General features: G+C 46.2%; 1 protein-coding gene across 1 annotated transcript; it reads right to left on the reverse strand.

Annotated features, from left to right (window-relative positions):
* Positions 1–6,515: 6,515 nt before the first annotated feature.
* LOC103895332 (cytochrome c oxidase assembly factor 1 homolog) lies at positions 6,516–14,804 on the reverse strand. Its single transcript, XM_009274897.2, has 4 exons — positions 14,708–14,804; positions 11,654–11,805; positions 9,659–9,735; positions 6,516–6,855 (listed from the first exon to the last, which is right to left on the reverse strand). Exons 1-4 carry the CDS (start codon positions 14,799–14,801, stop codon positions 6,759–6,761), a joined length of 420 nt encoding a protein of 139 aa, XP_009273172.1. The 5' UTR covers positions 14,802–14,804; the 3' UTR covers positions 6,516–6,758.
* Positions 14,805–19,080: the final 4,276 nt, after the last annotated feature.

Here is a 19,080-nt window from a genome sequence, read left to right on the forward strand (position 1 = left end):
TAACACATTTAGACTGGGAACAAATCGCTAGCTTGTGAAGAAGAGCTGGTTTTCTGCAGCTCCATGAATACGGAGGACTGCATGTACACACGCAGTTCATCCGAAAAAAAAAGCTGCTTATGCCTTAAAGTGTTTGTGGGGAAGGGGGTGGTTGCGGAGAAGGAATCGGCTCCTTGGACCCTGTGGGCAATGCTATCCAGACTGGGCACCGGCTGGCTGCCTTCGTAACGCTGGGAGCATGGCTGCTGTTTGCTTAAACGCAGGAAGCTGAAAGGAATGGAAGTGCAGGTGTTCTTAGAAATTGCTGGAGAACGGTTATTTCTATGGTTCTGATGCAAGAGACATAAACTATGTCTATAGACGGGGTAGGCCCAGGCCTATGCCTCCGTTGCAGTTGTTGGAATAAACAGCAAACATCTAGTTGAAAGCAAAGCCTCGTCTCCTCTTGTTGCTACGTTCACCTCTTTAAGCAAGAGGCTATAGATTTTATAGTCATTAAACTAAATGTTCTATAAAATAATCTTTTTCTCTTTTTTTTTTTTGTCCAAAGCTGAATTTGCATTGTGATTTGTCTCATTTCTTACACCTTTCGTTTGAGGGTCCCTAAATACAAAAGGGTGAATTCCAGCTTGCGATCCACCAGGTGAATCTTGAGAGCAGTTAGGTAGGAAACGCAAATAAAAATTAACTGCCTGTTCTCTGCTGGTGGTGCTGGCAGGGGACAGGGAGGAAGGTGGGCCTTGCACCAAGCTATTCCATGGCTTAAGATCTCTCTTGAATATTCCAGGTGCTGTTCCTGGAAGACAAGTTCAACATTTTAAAGAAATAGTGCCAGTTCATTGTACTTCTGATAAGGTGTTTACTGTTTCAGGAACTTTACAATAAATGAAATTTTGTTTTCTGAACAGCTGATGGCTCTTTTGTTCTTCACACATTGGGAAACACTTCAAAACATAATAACTTTTTTAAAAAAAGAAACCATAATCTTTCTTCAAGACAGCATTACTGATTTGAAACAGAATTCCAAAATTTATGCTAGTTTGTGTGGTGCAGGATGACTGCATGAGGACTGGAATCAATAGTAAAGCTCAAGTACAGTGCGGCATCGCAAACTACTGCAACTTGAACTCTTCTGTGGTTGGTGACGGTACACCTTCACGCTTGGCTTTGAATACCAGCTAGAAATATATTGCTGGAACTAGGCTGTAATATGCTAGATGGAGTCTCCTGTTCAAACGCCCTTGCTTTTCTCCAAGGACTTCTGTAAAGTTATTTTTCTCAACACCCATATAGCAGGATTACTGATATTTTAGTTTTCCGAATTACACATTAGTTCAATTGGTACAGCAAATATAAAATGCGCCAATAATCTTTTCCACTCTAAAGCAATATGCTTGCACTGTAGAGATCTTCACAATACAGCATTTACAGATGTTGAATTAAGCTGTCATTGCGATTAATAGTCACATTATCCATGTAAATCTTCCTGGGTTTTTTCTTGGTGTATACTAAACCTAGAAATATATTGCAAATAAACTTAGGACTGTTGTTATAGATGTCTGACAGGTGGGAAATGACCTGCCTGAAGATGTGGGGTTGGAAAGAGATGGTATTTAAATGCCAATGAATGGTGTGCAATGTAGAACAGCTGTGTATCCAGGACAGGGTGGAGCAGATGCAAATCAGCATTAATCCAGGTTTAACAAATCATGCTGAAATGTGTGCTCTGAAGCAGTGAAACTTTAACATCCCTTCCAAGGTGCACTGTGTCCAGAACTGTGTTATTTGCCTGATGTTACTTCCTGTGGGGAAAGTCAGAACATCGACTAGATGCTGGGTGAGAAAAGTATTTCCTCTTCTGTGCAAAGCTGTTTTTTTCTTCCAATACTGCTTAATTTCATTAATTGTTCCTGTTCTAAGACAGCTGACAACTGTATAGCTCTGTAAAAGTAAAATATTTTGGTTCCGTAAAAATACAACCTGGAAGCTTTATAAAACAGAAAAAAAAATTAAGTCCACATGGGTGTGATAAAAATCTCTCTTAATTAAGAAAAGGTTAGGATTTGTCAAAGTGAAGCAGAGTGTTAGGACCATGACAGTTACTGCGAAATTAGGAGAGGAAAGGGAACTTAACTAATTGAAGGGATTATCTTTTTTCCTGTAAACACAGAGAACTTAATTGCATTGAGTCTTTGCTTGCTCGTGCAATCAGAATCACAGCTAAGCTGGTGATGCGTTGAAATCGGTGTACCCCATGTCTTCAATTAATTTGTAATCCCAGTGTACAGACTGAATTACGGAGGTGCCTTTTAACTAATCCCTACAGGAAAATCTCCTGAGCTGTTGGGGTATCACCTTACCGACCGCCACCTTCCAGTAGCACCCCGTGAGATCCAGCTGGATGGAAGTTTTTGTCATGGGCCTTACCAAGCGAAGAGAGGCAAAGGCCGTCTCTCAGAAGTTATTGAATAAAGGTGCTTGCTTCTAAATCTTCTAGGAAAGCCAATTGACAGAAACTGCATTAGATTGGTCAAGAAATGACGCGAGTCTAGTATTTTTATATACTTGGTGCTACATAAAATGAACCAAAGGTGTTTAGCCAGGTGTCATGTGTCCTCCAAAGTAACACCAAGAATGTGACAGGTCTCCATCGCTGCTGGTGTCACAGGACTGCCTGGGTCATGCTGCAGGGAACTTTGTAGCAAATTTTGCCGAAAACATGCGGAAAAACTATTTGGCTTTGACAAGCAGACAAGATGCAGGCAAATGGCAGGAAAGAACTGGATGCATCCTCATTTCTAAATGGGAGGTGAATCCCAATGACTAACGTTCCCCGTGCAATGCAAGCCATCTGCCCAAGCTAGGAAGTGAACTGACAGGCCCGTAAGTTGGATGAAACCGTATTACTGCCTGCAGAAACATACTCAAAAGGGACCGCATCAGCCCGCTTAGCCTTTATGAAGCTAGTGCTTTTAAAACATCTGGTTTTATATAGCCCCTGTGTGCTACTCAGGGCTAACTCAAATAGGTGCAAGTGTTGTAACAGTCTGCTAAGCAGCATTTGTTGTTCTTCAGTTGTAAATTAAGTTCTTGCCCTGAACAGCCTGCTGCCTTGATAGTTTCCTTGAGGCTGATGACTGCCTGGCAGAAGCTGTTAAAATCAAGCTAGAGAGTAAGAAACAAACATGCAATCCAGCAAAGGTAATGAAGATGATGGTTGGTTTAACCACACCAACAACTGGAAAAGGAACTATGCAAATTTTCAAGCCAATTTAAAAGAAATTATTTAACATATTGAAAATTATTAAGGTGATTAAAGGATCGCAGCACCTGTCAACAAGGCTGAGAGACCTGGGACTGTCAGCCTGGAGAAAAGAAGGCTTGGGAGGGACCTTATCAGTGTGTATAAATACCTGTGGGGGAAGAGTAAAGAGGGTGGAGCCAGGTTCTTCTCAGTGGTGCCCAGTGGCAGGACAAGAGGCAATGGGCACACACTGAAACACAGGAAATTTCTGAAACACAGAAAAAGCTTTTTTTACTCTGAGAATGGTTGAACACCTGTACAGCGTGGCCAGAGGTTGTGGGGTCTCCATCCTTGGTGATCTTCAAAACCTTCCTGGATGCAGTCCCAGGCAATCCGCTCTAGTTGACCCTGTTGTGAGTGAGGCAGTTGGACTAGACGGTCTCCAGAGGCTCCTCCTGACCTTAACCATTCCGTGATTAGAAAAGAATGGCTTCCTAAAGGAGTTTAACTGGGTTTTTTAGGGTCTTTTATCAAAAGATGAATATTTCCTCAATAAAAATGAAATTATTGTCCAGACTGGTATTTAGTGACATGCAACACAATATAATTACAATTAATTAGTGCTTCAATGATCTAATGAAGTTAAATGCAACCTAATCTGCTCCAGCATACCTTAGTGGAAAAGACTGCAAGGGGAAGAGGGGTGCCCTCTTGACATTATTTGGGCTTTCAGCAGCTGCTGGTGGTTTTGAAACCTTTGCATTCTCCGTTTTCCTGGCATGCTCCAGCTCTCTTGGCTGCACCTGTGTCCTCTCCAAAAGCAGCTGCTGTGGCCTGTGGTCTATTTAATGGGAGCCACATGGCCAAAGTAGCTCAGCACTGAATGCACCAGCTTGCTGCTTTTTTCTCTCTTTGAATATGTGCATCTTATAAGAGCTCAAACACAGAGAAGTGGCTTCTGAGGCTCTTCAAGGTCAAGAGGTAAGAAATTCTGTGTTTACTGACTATTAAGTAGTAAAACAAAAGTAGGGATTTGAACGTGACTTTTCTCTTGTCCTACTCCAGTGATCTGCTGGCTTCCAGCTCCATCCATTGCTTTCTTCCTTCTCCAGGTTTAAAGATTTGACTTAAAGAAACGTTAGTATGATATGCTGATACTGCCCGTTCTCACAGCTTTGATGAACCCATGGGTTGGTTAGGATGATCAGGCATGCCTGAAGTTAAAGGGATGCTCTGCTAGGTCTCTAGGGGGAAAGTGAGAGACGGAACCTCTTTGCAAGCTCTGCTTCCCCCAGGCAAGGTAATAAAATCTCCCGTGTTACTGGTAAGGTTTGTGTGGGGGTATCTCCCTCAGGCTTTGGATAACCAGGGTTAGAGCCAAGCCAAGTGGTGGTATTGTGGTGCAGCAATCTGTGAAGCCGGACCAGGGATATTGTGCATGCCGGCTCAAAAGACAGGAGGGTGGTGAGCGAGCGTTGTGTTGCAGGCTGGGATGGCTGTGGTCAGGTTTCCTGGACACTTGTACGCCTTGCAGCCACTGCAGGTCCCAGGCTTACTAAAGCGCACAGCAGTGACAAAAGGCAGGTGTAAGGCAGTGTGTGCTAGATACTCCTAGCACAGACATAGGGAGGGACTGAATGGGCTGGGGTTGCTCACCACAGCCACAGCTTCTTTGGAGATTGGTAATGAGTCAAACCTGCAGCCAGGGAAGTGATAACTGATGGATGTGAAGTGGTTGATTTGGCTTTTCTTTGTCAACTGTTTGATTCCCCACCAAGCTTCTTCAGTGACCAAAAGCCAGAGTTGTCCAAGCTCTGAGACACTGGGTGGCCAGATCTGCATGGTGGAGATCCAGGTGGTGGTTTTCTTGCTAGGTGGGCTGCAGTAGTGCAAGGCTAATGTTTTTAAAATCACACAGTTTGTATGCTGTTTTGTGAAAACGGATAGCAATTATTTCAATCTTAAAGCTGGGACACACTGTCTCTCTCTGATTTATCCTAATCCTTCCCCTGGCATGGTGGGCATTCATACGGGTTGGATGAGGTCTCACAGGTGCTGTTCATCCTGGCAGCTCTTCATGAATCCCAAACTAAAGCTCATGTGTGTTGTTTCCTTCTAAAATAGTTTGTCACAGATGCTTTTGCTGTGGTCCTTTAGTATCTCCTTCCATTTGCTTTGGCATTTGCTCTTCAGACTTGTTCAAAAGCCACCTTGCCCAGTTTGCTGGGTCATTGTTGAGCAGGAAAATGCTCGCTGGTTTTTAATGATTCTTTGCTCCAGCTCTCCCTTCTCTATCTAATAATCGTTACTCTTGAAAAGCTTTGCATTGCCTGTGCCTTTGGTGGATTTCTAGGACTCAAATATGGATTTGAGGGCGGAGGGGGGGAAGGGAATTGAGTGATGTAAGCTCTGGGCTTTCACTAGCTGCATCTTGATTAACCTGCTCTGTTACAATAAATCCAAGATACTCCTTCTTCTGGACGTTCTTAGTGGCTTGCATATTACTTCAAGGCATGAAGAAAGGACAGTTACTTGTGTCTCTTCACCATCCCATACTGTGCCTTAGGCTTTGCAGTTTGTTAGAATGTGCAGTTTTGGGGTGTGTGTGTGTGAATTGGGTTTTTTTGCTTATTCCTCAACTTGCTCCTGGTGACGGGCAATTCTCTACCTCTGTTGGTTGAGCTGCCGCATTGACAGAATCTAGGCACAATCAAAATTTCTTGTTGTAGTCTGACTGAACTGTGGCAGTGTTTTACCTGTTCTGCACCTCCTGAGTGTTTTCTTCCCTAAGCAGAAGTGGGAGAGTGAAGGTGCTCTCCTGAACTTGTGTCAGGCAGTGCTCGTGTGAAACTGTGGCTTCTTCTGTTTTATCGACCTTCAGCACGAGCAGTGCGAGTAGGAAGCCTCTTCCTGGAATTCATAAGGTACGATGAGTGGCCTCTGCTATCTCATGAGCTTTTTAATGATAACTGTGAGGGTGCAAATCTACCCGATAAGTGACTTATTCGTTAGCAGTGGAGAGGGCTGCTGCTGAGCTTCACCTTTGCTGCTTCATCCCTCCTGCTTTGGGTAACGCCTTGTTGAGAAATGGAGGAAAACCGAAGCAGCAAGGGAATCGCATTGAGAAGCTGACTTAGTCTTCTAGCCATGATGGAGCAGCCCAACTGTCCTGACTTTGATCTGCAATTGTAGAAAAGCTCAGTTTCCTGGCAGTTTTTTTATCTATTTCAAATTCATAATACCAACACACACAGGGCATAACACGACTTCTCTGAAACAGCAAGTCTTTTGCAAGATATTTATTTTAGGCTTCTGCTGAACACATGAATAAACCAGCAAAAGAAAGAAATTACAATTATGACAATGATGAGGTCAATCTTAGAAAGGAAATTGTCTTGAGAGCAGCCACTTAAGTGAAATTGTCACTTGCGTACATTCACATACACAGCGGGATGCAATCGATTAATGGCTCCTTCGGCTTGATGGGAGGTGGAGAAGCAGCTGCCTTTGATTTTTAGCCTTCTTGCACACCGATGCTTTCCACCGGGGAGTGGTAAACTGGAATATTCTGACCATCCCGCAGTTTCAAGGTGACATCCTGAAGGCACCAGCTGACACAAACCAAAAGAGATTTTTAACTTGTTTCAATCACTTCTAATATTGTAGTAAAGTTGGTGTAGAAACAGCTGGCATGGAGAAACAAATCATTCCACGCGTTCATTGCTCTTAAAAATTCTCTCAAGTGTTTTAAAACTTGGTTTGCGATTGCCAGCTTCTGAAAGCTGTTTTCCCTAATAGCACAGCCCAGATTTAAAGGTCTGGGATGTGTGTTCCTGTTTGTTGCAACCCGAATAAAATCCTGCCAGCTATTTTTAGGCAGGACATTCTTCCCCCCGCCGCAACCCGGTGCCTTTCTTCCTCTCCATCCTGCGGGTGCATTCCTTACTCTGCTCCTCTCCAGCCTTGGAGCCAGACCGTGTTGCTAAGGAATTATCCTGGCTTGGAGGAGTTTGAACACTGTGTGATCACTCAATGTGACTGCTGAAACCCTGACGGGGTATGAAGATGGTTACTCAAAGGAGAGGGGAAACTGCGTTTGTTGGATGCTGAGGGGGAGCCTTTTCCTTCCTCTAAGCTCTGCTCCAAACCCACTTCTGTGAGACTGCTCATGCTGCTTTTCCAGCTGGGAAGGACTATTATTTCGGGGTACTAAGATAGGATTTTTTTCAAAAGCTCCTGGCACTCGCCCAGCTCTGCTTTAGCTGGAGTCAGTGCCGAGTACATACAATTAGGTAATTAGGCTGCTGCACCTCTGTGCAATGGGTCTGCAGCAGGGCTCTTCCCTCACCAGCCCTCCGCCTCTATCCGACCCGGGACAAGCAACTACCTCATTTAAAACAGGGCTTGAAGGAGCAACTGGTTGCTCCCCTCAGCATGGCCTGGGGTCTCAGCACCCTCCGCCTCTATCTGACCCTGGACAAGCAACTACCTCATTTAAAACGGGGCTTGAAGGAGCAACTGGTCGCTCCCCTCAGCATGGCCTGGGGTCTCAGCCCTTCCCTCTGCTCCCTTCAGGGCAGGCAAGCATCGCTTTACAGGACTGGTGCCTTGGCCGCCCTCACCTCTGGGCACCCTCCCCATCCCTGCGCTGCCTGCACCTGAGCGAACGCTCCCTTCCAGGTCCAAACCAGCTCACACACTCCCAATCTCCCTTCTTTTCAGTTGCCCTCTTTTTTTAATAACCACATAAATAAATAACCCCTGATGGACAGACTGCTCCTTCAGAGTCTGAAGCATTTCAGTGGCTTGGGAGCCTCAACTACTTTTGCAGAGAGAGCTCACCTCCCAGTGCTGTTTTAGTGTGTCTGTATCAGTCTGGTTGCCTCCCACATCTTCACTGCAAGAACCCACGTGCACGCTCTGCAGAGCCCCACCAGGATGGCCCACTTACACGTTTGTTATTTCTCTCAGGGATTTCGGGAGCTCCTCTTTGTGGAGCAGATGGCAACAAGCCATTTTACTCTTAGTTCCTCAGCTGGGTGCAAGGACACTGAGTCCTGCCTAGCCCCAAGTGGAGCTGTGTGCAGGACCCCACATGTAAGCCAAGACGGTTGAGTCTGACAGATCTGTCTGCCACAAACCCTTTTACAGAAGATGCTTCCCCCCCCCCCCCTTAAGCTTGCAGATGAAAATGCATGGAGGTTTTTCCGCCCCCCCTCTTAAGCTTGCAGATGAAAATGCATGGAGGGCTCATTTTAAAATAAAACTCTGAGATGTATGCACTTCAATTACTCCCGTAGTTTAACATCTTGCAATTTCAGTTATCCTCACATAACTCAGTGAAACAGGAGGGAACTGTTATTTCCCTCCATCTGTGAGGAGGGGATGAGGAGGAGTGAGGAGATCGGAGCCCAGGTGCCCAGGGAAGTGTAGATGTGCAAGAAAGGTGGCTGGGGACCTCTGAAGGTATCTCTGGTCACTAGGGAGGAGGCCAGGTCTGGCCCTGAGCCTCTCAAGTCCCAGTCTAGTGCCTTCCTCCCATCACTTTACACCTTACTTCCCATAGCTATTCAGGAGAGAAATACAGTAAGTTGTGCTCATCTAACTATGAAAAGAAAACATTACCATATGGCTGGTGGCAGCTGAGCAAAAACGTAGCTTTGGGTTTCTAAATAGAGCTAACAGAAGTGCCTAACAAACTCTGAGAGCAAGTACATGTGAGGAGGTTTGCATCTAATGAAATTTCCTCTTTTGCAATGGAAGATGGACTTCGAATTCATGTAGTAATTCTTTGCTCAGCTCTAGGAATCAGTTTACCCTTGACAAGAGAGGCTTTCAGGCTTCAGCATTACAAAAATGTAAAGTCACTACTATATGATGTGGAGTCAGAGCATCCTTCTACTGTAATATATCTGTTCTAGCACTTTTTTAACTATAAAGACGTGTTTATTAGATAGCTTGAAAAAAATCCTGCATGATTTTTAGCTCACCTTGATAGGCTCTGATGTAATGTGTAAGATAATTCCCCTATTGCAATACGTGATGCTAGACTACAGTTAGGACTGCTATTCAACGGCCTTGCACCTTCTTGGGGAGGAGGGGTGGGAGGGGACAATACGTTATCTTGGCTCACAGTATTTGTGTATATACTGAGCTTTAGTTTGTAGAACACATTTCACACGAATGGCTCATGTTGTTCTGTTTGTATTTGTAGGGATGAATTCAGTATTTCTCAACTAATTTACATTCTTGTCGTAATGACGGTAATAACCTTTCCAAGACCTTCAGACATGAATTTCCTCTTCCTTTGTGTGCGTGATCTCAGCAACACGGATGACTAAAGCAAATATCCTGCTCTGCTCTTTTCTCCTACCACGTCTCTCCCTGTGCCTATGTGTTTCTTCCAGTACGCACCATTGACGAGAGTGGTCCATCTCTGAGTTAATATAGAGGTACCCCGCGGATTTTGTTCCAGATACCGGTAACTTTATCTGCAGATGTAAAAGTATGTTAAAGATTCAGTGAAGCATGTTACTGAAATGGGCCTTCACTCCTTCTATAGTCAAAGGTGCAACCCCTCCCTTTTAACGTAAACCCTAATTTTATTTTTTTTTAACGTATTTCAGAGTTTCACTAAGCTTTTCAAATGGCTAACGTGTGCATGGCTATACAAGTATGCCTGTTCTGCCATACATTAATCTCTCTCTGCTGAAAGAATGTACTGTGTTACAGCTGCAACCCCCAGGGAAAACCACTCGCTCTCTGAAATATTTATGAGCAAACACCTTTCCTTACCAGAACGCATGGTGATCCAGAGGTGACCTGCACTGTACTAGCTTCCCATAACCATAACAAGCCTGTAGGTTGAGACACTCTACAGATCAGTCCATTAACATGCATCACGGCAGCGAGATGTTCAATGATTTTTCTCAGTGTCACAAATTCTACCACTCAGTTGTTTAACAAACAAAGCTAGGAGCTGCAGCACCAACCACAGCTAATTGCACTTGGTCTAATGTTTGTATAAAAGAAATGTTTCAAGTGTAGAGTTCACTGGTGGTACTGCAATCACAAAGGGAAAATGCCAGGGGTTCTCCAACCAGCCCAGTAGGCAGCAGCTGGGGATGTTGTGGAGTCAGTAAATTGATCTATGATATATAATCATTAATGATGATTAACTAGTTTATTTCACGAGAACATGAATGCTCATAAGCATGAAAAAGCGGAGAAGAAAGTTGGTGGTTTGTGTCCTGGGTGAGGTCAGCAAAAGGCAGGGTTTGACTTCACCCTGAGTCACCTGAGCAACCAGCATTCTTAAAAGGTGATGCAGGAAAACATCAGTGGGACAGGTTCTCTTCTTTTCAATCAGCATAAGAGGTTGTGCTTTTTTCCCACATTTTTGGTCTTAGATATGTTGCCTTGTAGAATCTCTAAAACCTGGGAAATTGGGAAATGTTTTGGCCCAGGGTATCACGTGGGTGAAGCCTGGCTGGAGCGAGATGGAAAGTGGAAATTTTATGAGTTGGTTAAAGGTTGATTTTTCTTGCCCTGACAGCTCCCCTCCTTCACTGCAGCATCTGCCCCATTCCTTACTGCCCTTGTTTGGTCCCCAGGACTCAAAACTAGTCACCAGGAGGAACAAAATGATTCAAATGTGACGAGATCCCTCAGTGAGTTGCCTGGAGAGGTCACTAGGGACATTTTGCGTCACCAGCAAAACCAGGGAAGAGCAGCCTGGATTAAGGGGTAAAAACACTGATGGAAAGCCCTCTTCAGGCAGCAACCCAGAGTGGAAGCGGACTTGTGTTTGCAAGGTTTGCCTCGCCCCAACCCTGGGCTGACGCAAGGCAGCCTTGTGCAATACTTCAGCACCCAGCGCAGCATTCTCCAGTCACTGCGTAACCCCAGCACTCAGCCCCGTGCCAGGCAGCTGTCCTGACATACAGGTGCTTTTAAAAACCACACCATTTGTGCTGTACCACAGTGTAGCTGGTGAGTAGCTATGAATCTCTGTTCTGAATAAAGCTTTAAAAACTAGAGTGCGATGTATCCGGGGAGAAGAGGGAGGCAGCTGCTATTTTAAAGATGGATCTTGATACGTTTCTGAAAATGATTTTGTGGCTTACAGTAGCAGGAGGGGGATCGACTGACTTGGGAGATCCCTTTGCATTCTGTGATGTGCCCGTATAGCACAACATGAAGATGCCGCTCTTGGTGTTTCTAGTCCCTCGCATTAGAGCACAGATTTATGCTCTGGAAATCCATTCCTCTTCCAAATCAACTGGCATCCCACCCTACTGCCTTCCAGTGCCCCCAGGTCACTCGTGACCTGCTGAAAATCCCCTAGCTGATCTCTTGTCACCCAGCGCCTTGGGAAGCCACCCTGTGACACCACCTCCCCAGTGTTACCTGTGCTCTTTCTGTGTCCACGTGGTTACTCCCATCCGTCAGTCGGATGTTGTGAACCTTAAGAGGGGGGGCACCCAGGGCTTCCAGGGCATTGGGATTGTTGTTCAATTGCTCCAAAGCCTGCTGATAATACTGGGTCCTGGCAAAACTCTCTAGGTGAGAGAAACAGGGTAGTGAGGAGACTGTCCACTTAAAATCAAAACTTAAGTTAAAAAAAAAAAAAGACATTTCCTCCAGACTCCACACCCTCCCTGAAAAACACTCTGAAACTATTAATTAGGAGAAATCTGGCTAAAGGAGGAAACACACCCTTACATCAGAGCAGCAGTGCTGAGCTGTAATGTTATTCAGCTCACATAAGTGAAGAGGGCTCTGAAAATAGCCTGTTCTATACTGATATACAGTTCCGCTTATGGCTGTGTCTCCCTACTTTTCATACGTTTGTACGTCATCTAAAAGGACCAAAAAAAAAACGGGGGGAAAAAAAGCATAAGGATGAACATCTGAAAATGTTCTGAATGTAATTATTTTTTTAAAGGAGGTACAGAAAATACTTTAACAATGGAGAATATTTCGCAGACATTGGTGTGAGACAGGAACAGCTGCTGCTGTGAAACTCTTGCTGTGGTCTTGATACAGCTTTTCAAGTGGCAGCCACGAAGCTGCAACTCTACTGATGGATGCATTAAAAGGGAGGCACAAAGAAGCACCATTAGAGTTAATGGTCAAGCAGCAACAATAGCACAGTAGACTGGATGCTGCAGTGTTGGCATATGGAGGGCAATTGTAGTAAATTGCTATTTTTCAATGTCTGGTTACTATATATAGCTGGGAAATGCTGTCCATTGGTGACCACTGTGCAATGCAGATCTGTGAGGCTGGAAATGTGCCGACTCTCCTTATGGAGGCAGAGACTTGCTTATAAACAGTTTTGAGGCTTGCCTGCTGAGATTTCTAGATGTGCTTCACGCCAGCCTAACTTCACTCTCTTGACATCAAGAAGGGCAGAGTTAAGCTAAGAGTGTGCATATGTGAAAATCCTACTCTGGCAACTATGCTCTTGCCTTCCAAAGAGTTTAAAACAAGGTGTAAGGTTTGTTTCCTGGTCTCTTGCCTATCGGTATTGCTCTTGGAGCGTGAGGCAGAAGGATGCTGCCCCCTCTCCCTAATTAGAGGCATCCCCTGTGAGCAGGCAGCATCCAGTTGGCATAGAAACAGCTTTGCTAGGCTGCAGGCTGCGCTGGTCCTCCCTGGCCCCCTGGGCCATCCTAAGGAGCCCCAGCAAAAGGGGTTGCAGCATGCCAGCCCTTTAGTGCCTACGGATCATGGCAAGCAGCCACCCAGACCCCATTAAAAGTAGGTTGTGTTCATCCTGCAGGTTGGAGGGGAAACGGGTTCGAGTTTCCTGGTGCTCCTTCTCAGCTGTTCCTTGTTAGCATCCCGTGTATTGGACATAAAATGCCCGACTAATCCGTTTGTCCGCATGTTTCATCTCTCAGTAGGAGAGCTGACAGGGTGCTGGGGTTGGCTGGGGAGACTGCTCCTGTGAGGAGGGTGTGGAGGTGAAGAGAGTGAGTAGAAATAGGATTACCTGAGTGTGTGTACAAGCTTTCACAGAGACCACGTGCATGCAAACTTCCCTTCAGCCTGAAGGGGAGGGAAGCACCCCTTCTCCCCCTGCTCCCACCACTACGGAAGCCACTTGTTCCTCACAGGTCCCAGTATGGGCCAGTTCTGTGCACTGGGATAGCAGAAGGAACTAGGATAACCCTGGGTGTGGGCCAAGGAAGGAAGGCTCCCAGTGTGGCTCCGCTGCCTGTTGGAGGCTACAGAAAGACACACTCTGCAGCAGAAAGTGTCCTTTCAACAGCCCAGCTGGCTTGTCACAGCTGCTCGGTGGCCACCAATGTTGCAACAGAGCAAGAAGTAGCCATTGCGTTGTGCCACTTGATTGCACAGCTAAGTGATGTGGGGAATGAGCTCTTTGACTTTCTGTACAGCACAGGGGGTGACTTCCCCCCCCACCCCCCCGAGATTTCTAGATAACAATGCTGAAGCTGAAAATTAAAAAATGCTGATGTCCTTGTTAAAGCCAGACTCAATATTTTAAAGCGTAAGAGGATCATATATCTGTCATGTACTCCAGAGCTCGAGGGCATGAGCTGCCTAAAATTAAAGCTTGCTTTCCAGCCTTGTCTGATTTGTTAAAATGAAGGGCAGGTTTCAGAGCTTATCTGAGGGCTTGAGGAACAGGCTTGGCTACACTTTTCTGGCAGCATCCTCTGATATAAGGGTAGGTGAAAAGCAGTATCATTTGATAGTACCAGCAAGGGAGAAGCATAGAGCCAAGAGGCCTATAGCACCCCCTGAGGGAGAGGCAAAGCCTATTTCTGGTCTGATGCTAAATATCTAGAAGTAATTTTAGAGAAAATAAACATCTATCATTTGGACTAATAATTTGGATTCTTAGCCAAAGATACATAGCAACTAGAGCTGTCTATAAACAGCAATGGCACCTGTCTAGCTTTTCTCTCCTTGTCCTGGTCTTCTCAATGCTGAGCGCTCTTACCTGCCCTTCATTCAGGAGAAACTAATGGTATCTTAGCACTTCACAGGCATGTTGTGTTTAAAGGCCAGCACCACAGAGAGATTTACAGATAAAACCCGCTAGACTTTAATACCTTCTCACAGATGGTCCTCCTTTCCTGCCCAGTTGTAAAATCTCAGTAAGAAATGAAACCTGCACTACTGCCTAAGCTTTCACTTTGCCCTCACCCTCAGGAAACCCCCCAGAAACCAGACTTTCTCCTGACCACAGCAGCCTGCTTCCTATGCAATACCAACCTCTGGAAATGCGTGCAGCAGCGCTTGGGAGAGCAGCAGCCCTGGGGCTGAACAAAGCGGAGCCCACAGAGGCAGAACCCAGAGGCTCAGCCACACTTCCCTTCGCTTCATCTGCTTTTCACATCTTGCATGCTGCTATTTTCCCCGCTACACAAAAGCAAATGAAAGGGGCAGAGGAGAAATAAGGTTGCTAACAGCACCAAGACTTACTTTGCATAAGATTATACATCACGATGCATCCCCCGCCGCTGAACAGTCCCATGAAAACAGCCATTTGCTGCAGTTTTCTTAGAGAAGCTGGCATTTTTCCTCCATGAAAAGAAAAAGTGAAGACATTTGTTGTAAAAGAAGAAAGCTAAAGGGTTATTTCCCCCCTCCTCCTCTTTCCTAAGAGCCCTTTCCAACCAGGCCTGAATGAAAGCGTAGTGCACAGGCATCGGGCTCTCGCTCGATGGGGCCCCACCGCGCGCCCAGAAGGAAGGGTGGTGAGAACAGAGCAAACCGGGGACCCAGCCGGGTTGAATGTGTTTATTCAACTTCTTTTAGCGATGCCACCACTTCGCTAATTGCCGAGAAGAAAATGACCTCCCCGGTGTGGCCGGGGGCCAGCGCCGCGGCGCATTGTCACGGGGGCTCCCAGTGCCTGTGCGCTCACTCGCACACTGCGAGCATTCAGGCTCCGGGGGCCGGATTTCTCTCTCAAGTAAACTCCTCTAAAGTAAACATGCTCGCAGCAGGGCTGGATTTGGCCTGGAGTGGTAAGGGACAGAGCCAAGCCAGCGCTGTGCCAACAAAGATAATGGAGCCAAGGGCGTGTGTATTCTGTTGTGTTGTTTTTTTCCCAGGCCGTGGATAAACAGGAAGGCTCTTGCAAGCTATTTTTCTTTCTTCCTGTACCCCCCCGGCCCAAGCTTGCCCTTTTAATGAGTCACAATTTTGGCATTTGAATGAATGACCCAGCAGAATAAGAAACACCTCTGAGAAAGTCAATCTACTAAACGCTTCCACTGTTTGGGTAAGAGGGGGACTGCGTGGCCTGAAGAGCCTGAGCTAATGCTCCTGCCCACAGCAGGTTAGCAGGAGTCGAGCTGAGTCGTCAGTAGGAGTGTAGCACGTTGCTTCAGGCTGTGGCAGGATGGGACTTGACCGAGCATCCGAGTATCGGCTTATGCTCTTGCTTCTCTCGCAGCTGCGATTGTAGGGAGGAATGCTCTTGAGAGCAATTTAAAAAAAAAAAAAAAACAAACTAGCAAAAGGCTGCCCTCTTTGATGTAGGCACATAGACACCTGAATACTTGGGGAAGCTGTATGGGATTTCTCATCCCACAGGCTCCACACCTTGATCCTTGTGCCACGATGGTGTGACTTAAGTGTTACACTCAGCGAGAGCTGGTTAATAAACCAAGGCCCAAACCAGTTACAGAAATGTGACCTGGGCAAGGCCGTTTGAGTCCTGTTGTGAAAACCACCTCTAGCATCCCTCAGGTATGCGTTAGTCAGGTATTGCTCAGCTGACAACCACAGTTTAGAGAGGGTGCAGAGGCAAATGTCGGGACTCCTTCCCATCATGGCTGGGTCAGGGTGACACGGGCAGCCTCTCACTGCTCTGCAGACATGCCCATACACCATCTTTTGCGTCCTCTAGCCTGAGGGAAACCGTGAATGCAACCCAGGTACAACTTTCATCTACTGCCCTGTCGGCACTAGCGTTCAATCGTAACGCATGCTATCCCTTAGTCGAAGGCTTTCCTTGGTAACTAGTTCCCTTGATTTTAAGAGCTCTTAAAGTTTATTGTTTAATTTACTTCAAATATATGGATGGCTAGTAATGGTAGCAACCCAGAGAACCACGTGGGCATTATGTCTATTTTATGCCCCAAAATCCCCAAATTGTGCCATTGGTACAGTCAGTCATCATCTCTCTCACTCCTGATCTGTTTCTCTGACGAGTTTTCTTCTTCACTTCCCCTGGGGAACTTGAGTGGTGTGAGAAGTTGCAGCAGAGGAAGTATGAGTGTGTTTTTACAGAGAAACAGTGGCAGTCATTTCAGAAGGACAGTGAGAGCTTTCTGCTCACCCATTTGTGTTTGCAACTTTCCTTAAATCGCAATTTATAACATTATTTTCCCCCCTCAAACTGCAAAATCTGATTAATAACTGAGTTTCCTGTTAGATCTGTCCGGCCAGGAGGATGATCTGACACCAAAACCACGTAACAGGGAGAAAAAAAAAAAAGGTGGCAAGTCTGGAGAGCGGATCAGCTATAACAGGCTGTGACCCACGGCATTTGTTTTTGCCCCTTTCAAAGTTGTGGCCAGGCAAAACTTGCTTTCTGTGATGAAATTCAGGGTAATTGAACGCAAACGTCTGGGGGTGGGGCATGCTGCTGGCAGTTTGCTGAGTAAAAGTGGGAAGATACTGAGCTCTTGCACGAGCACGGAGGTTTTGACTGAGGCTCAGGGGACCTGCCTAGCAAAGGGCGGAAATTAGAGGCTCTGCAACTCGCTGTCAGTGGGTTTGAGGTTTGTTAGGTCTCACGGTCTGCTCGCACCCAAACAAGGGGGATGGAAAGTAAGAGGAGCTTTGTTGCTGATCAGTCATGTGCTTGCACATGCTCTCATCACCACCTCCATTCGCAGCAGGTCAGCAGCCACAGGTGCCCCAATGGTGCCGTTCTGAGACGGTGCCATCTGGCAAGGGGGCTTGGCAGCTGAGAAATGGTGATCCCGGTAAGCACTGCTGCCCCATGCAGCACTCCCAGCTGCTCCTGATGTGCTGCCCCTGCCTGCAGCCATTGCCTGTTGCTGGTCCTGGTGAGGCAGGGATGTGGGGGGCTGAGGTGCACCCAAGTTGCACAGCCCGCACTGGCTCTGCGAAGGTCCTCGTTGCCGTAACAGGGAGAATATCTCCATTGCTTGCTTTCGGTCGCAGTGGGAAGCCCGCAGGCTGGACCACCCCATCCCCAGGCTAGCACTTGATGCTCTCATCCTACTTGTTTCTCAGCTGTTTTCCCAGGCCAGTCCTATGACAGCACGTTGTGGGAGGAGGTTCAGAGCTACGCGCTTTAACAAACCTCTCAAGACCTTGCAAACCTTCTCTTTGATCCCACAATTCCCTGTTAGCTTCCAAAAGCAAGGACAGAGCTGTCCTTGGAGCCCAGTGCATCCCTCACAGGGGGGCTGCTGCTCCCTTCCCTGCCATCATGGTCCCTTGCAGCATGGATGTCTGGATATTGCATCCAAATCCTTGAGCATCCTTTGGCATGCAGCTGCTGATGACTTCTGAATGATGACACTGGGGATACTAATGGTGTCAGCTTGTGGAAGACCAAAACGGAGTAAGGAGCTGTTGTCTGTGAGGACTCATTGCTAGGATTTCTGCCCTCTGGCCAACTGTGTTTGCTGCTCCCATCTGCTGCTCTGCTGAAGTGCCATGGAGGTGGCTCGCTAGGGAAGGGAAGCAGAGACATGCCCAGAGGCGTGCCTCCTGTCCTGAGCCTTTCTGAAAATTACAGCCTGCAAAGCGTAGAGGCTATTAAAGGGAAGGACCAAACCCCCTTGACTTCATTCACCACAAAGGGAGTAACTGTAAGACAATGTATTCAGGAGAATCTTATAGATACAACGTGCAATTGCCTCCTAAGGAGGGAAGTTCATGTTGCTATCTGTGGTGGAGATCTCCCCTCAGAACCTGTTATACCACTAAAAAGTATGCAAGTCAACTGGTGGAAAAAGATTTCTTCACAGCTGGTAATTAAAAAAGCACAATTTCCAAGCTACGCTATTCTGCAAAAACATCTTTTCCCCTATGCTATTTGCAGCGGTAAGAAAGATTAAGTGGAGATTAGCACACACAAAACCACTGAGTCTACATTTACCAAAAGAAGAGACATTAAATCTTTATAAGTAGTGTTCTCTAAAAATAAATATTAAAGAGCAGAGCTTCCTAATAAGGGCGATGTTCATTTTGTGCCTTGAAAATAGTAAGATATGGTGGAGAAGGTAGTATTCAGTATCGACTTTGAAACTAAGCAGGACTCAGGCAGTTAACAACAAGATTTAACAAACCCAGAGAGGTGGAAGACTCCCAGGGTCACATGTGAAATGGTGGGTTACTGCAACAATAAAGTCTGTTTTTAATTAGACTTTGTTTTCTCCACAGAGGATCTTCTAAAAATAGGCTGGGCTTAAGAGATTCTCCCTTATTTCAGCCAATTCCGATTTTCTGTTTTGGTCTCTGAAATTCATGTGGTAGAGGTTGGTCTCGGGCACCTCCACCAAAGGCAGGTAGTGATAAAGCAAGGGCATTTTCACCAAGCCACAAACATTCATTTTATTTGCCTCAGACCCAAGTGAGGGAGCTGGGGCTGCAGGTTCTTTGGGGAAGGCATTTCCTCCTCCTCTCCTCTTCCTCCTGGCACTACCAAGCTCCACCAGCACCTCCAGCTTCTGGGTGCTATCGCAGACCAAACAGTAAAGAATAATATTGCTCTGAAATCAGAGAGAAGCAACTTGATCCATGCAAACTCAGTGTGATCAGTGCTGGCTGTCTCAATTTGGGCCACTGCCTACCCACCTGGCCAA

This window comes from Aptenodytes forsteri, unplaced genomic scaffold, assembly GCF_000699145.1.
Source record: "Aptenodytes forsteri isolate BGI_AS27 unplaced genomic scaffold, ASM69914v1 Scaffold282, whole genome shotgun sequence".
In the NCBI taxonomy this organism is placed as follows: domain Eukaryota; kingdom Metazoa; phylum Chordata; class Aves; order Sphenisciformes; family Spheniscidae; genus Aptenodytes; species Aptenodytes forsteri.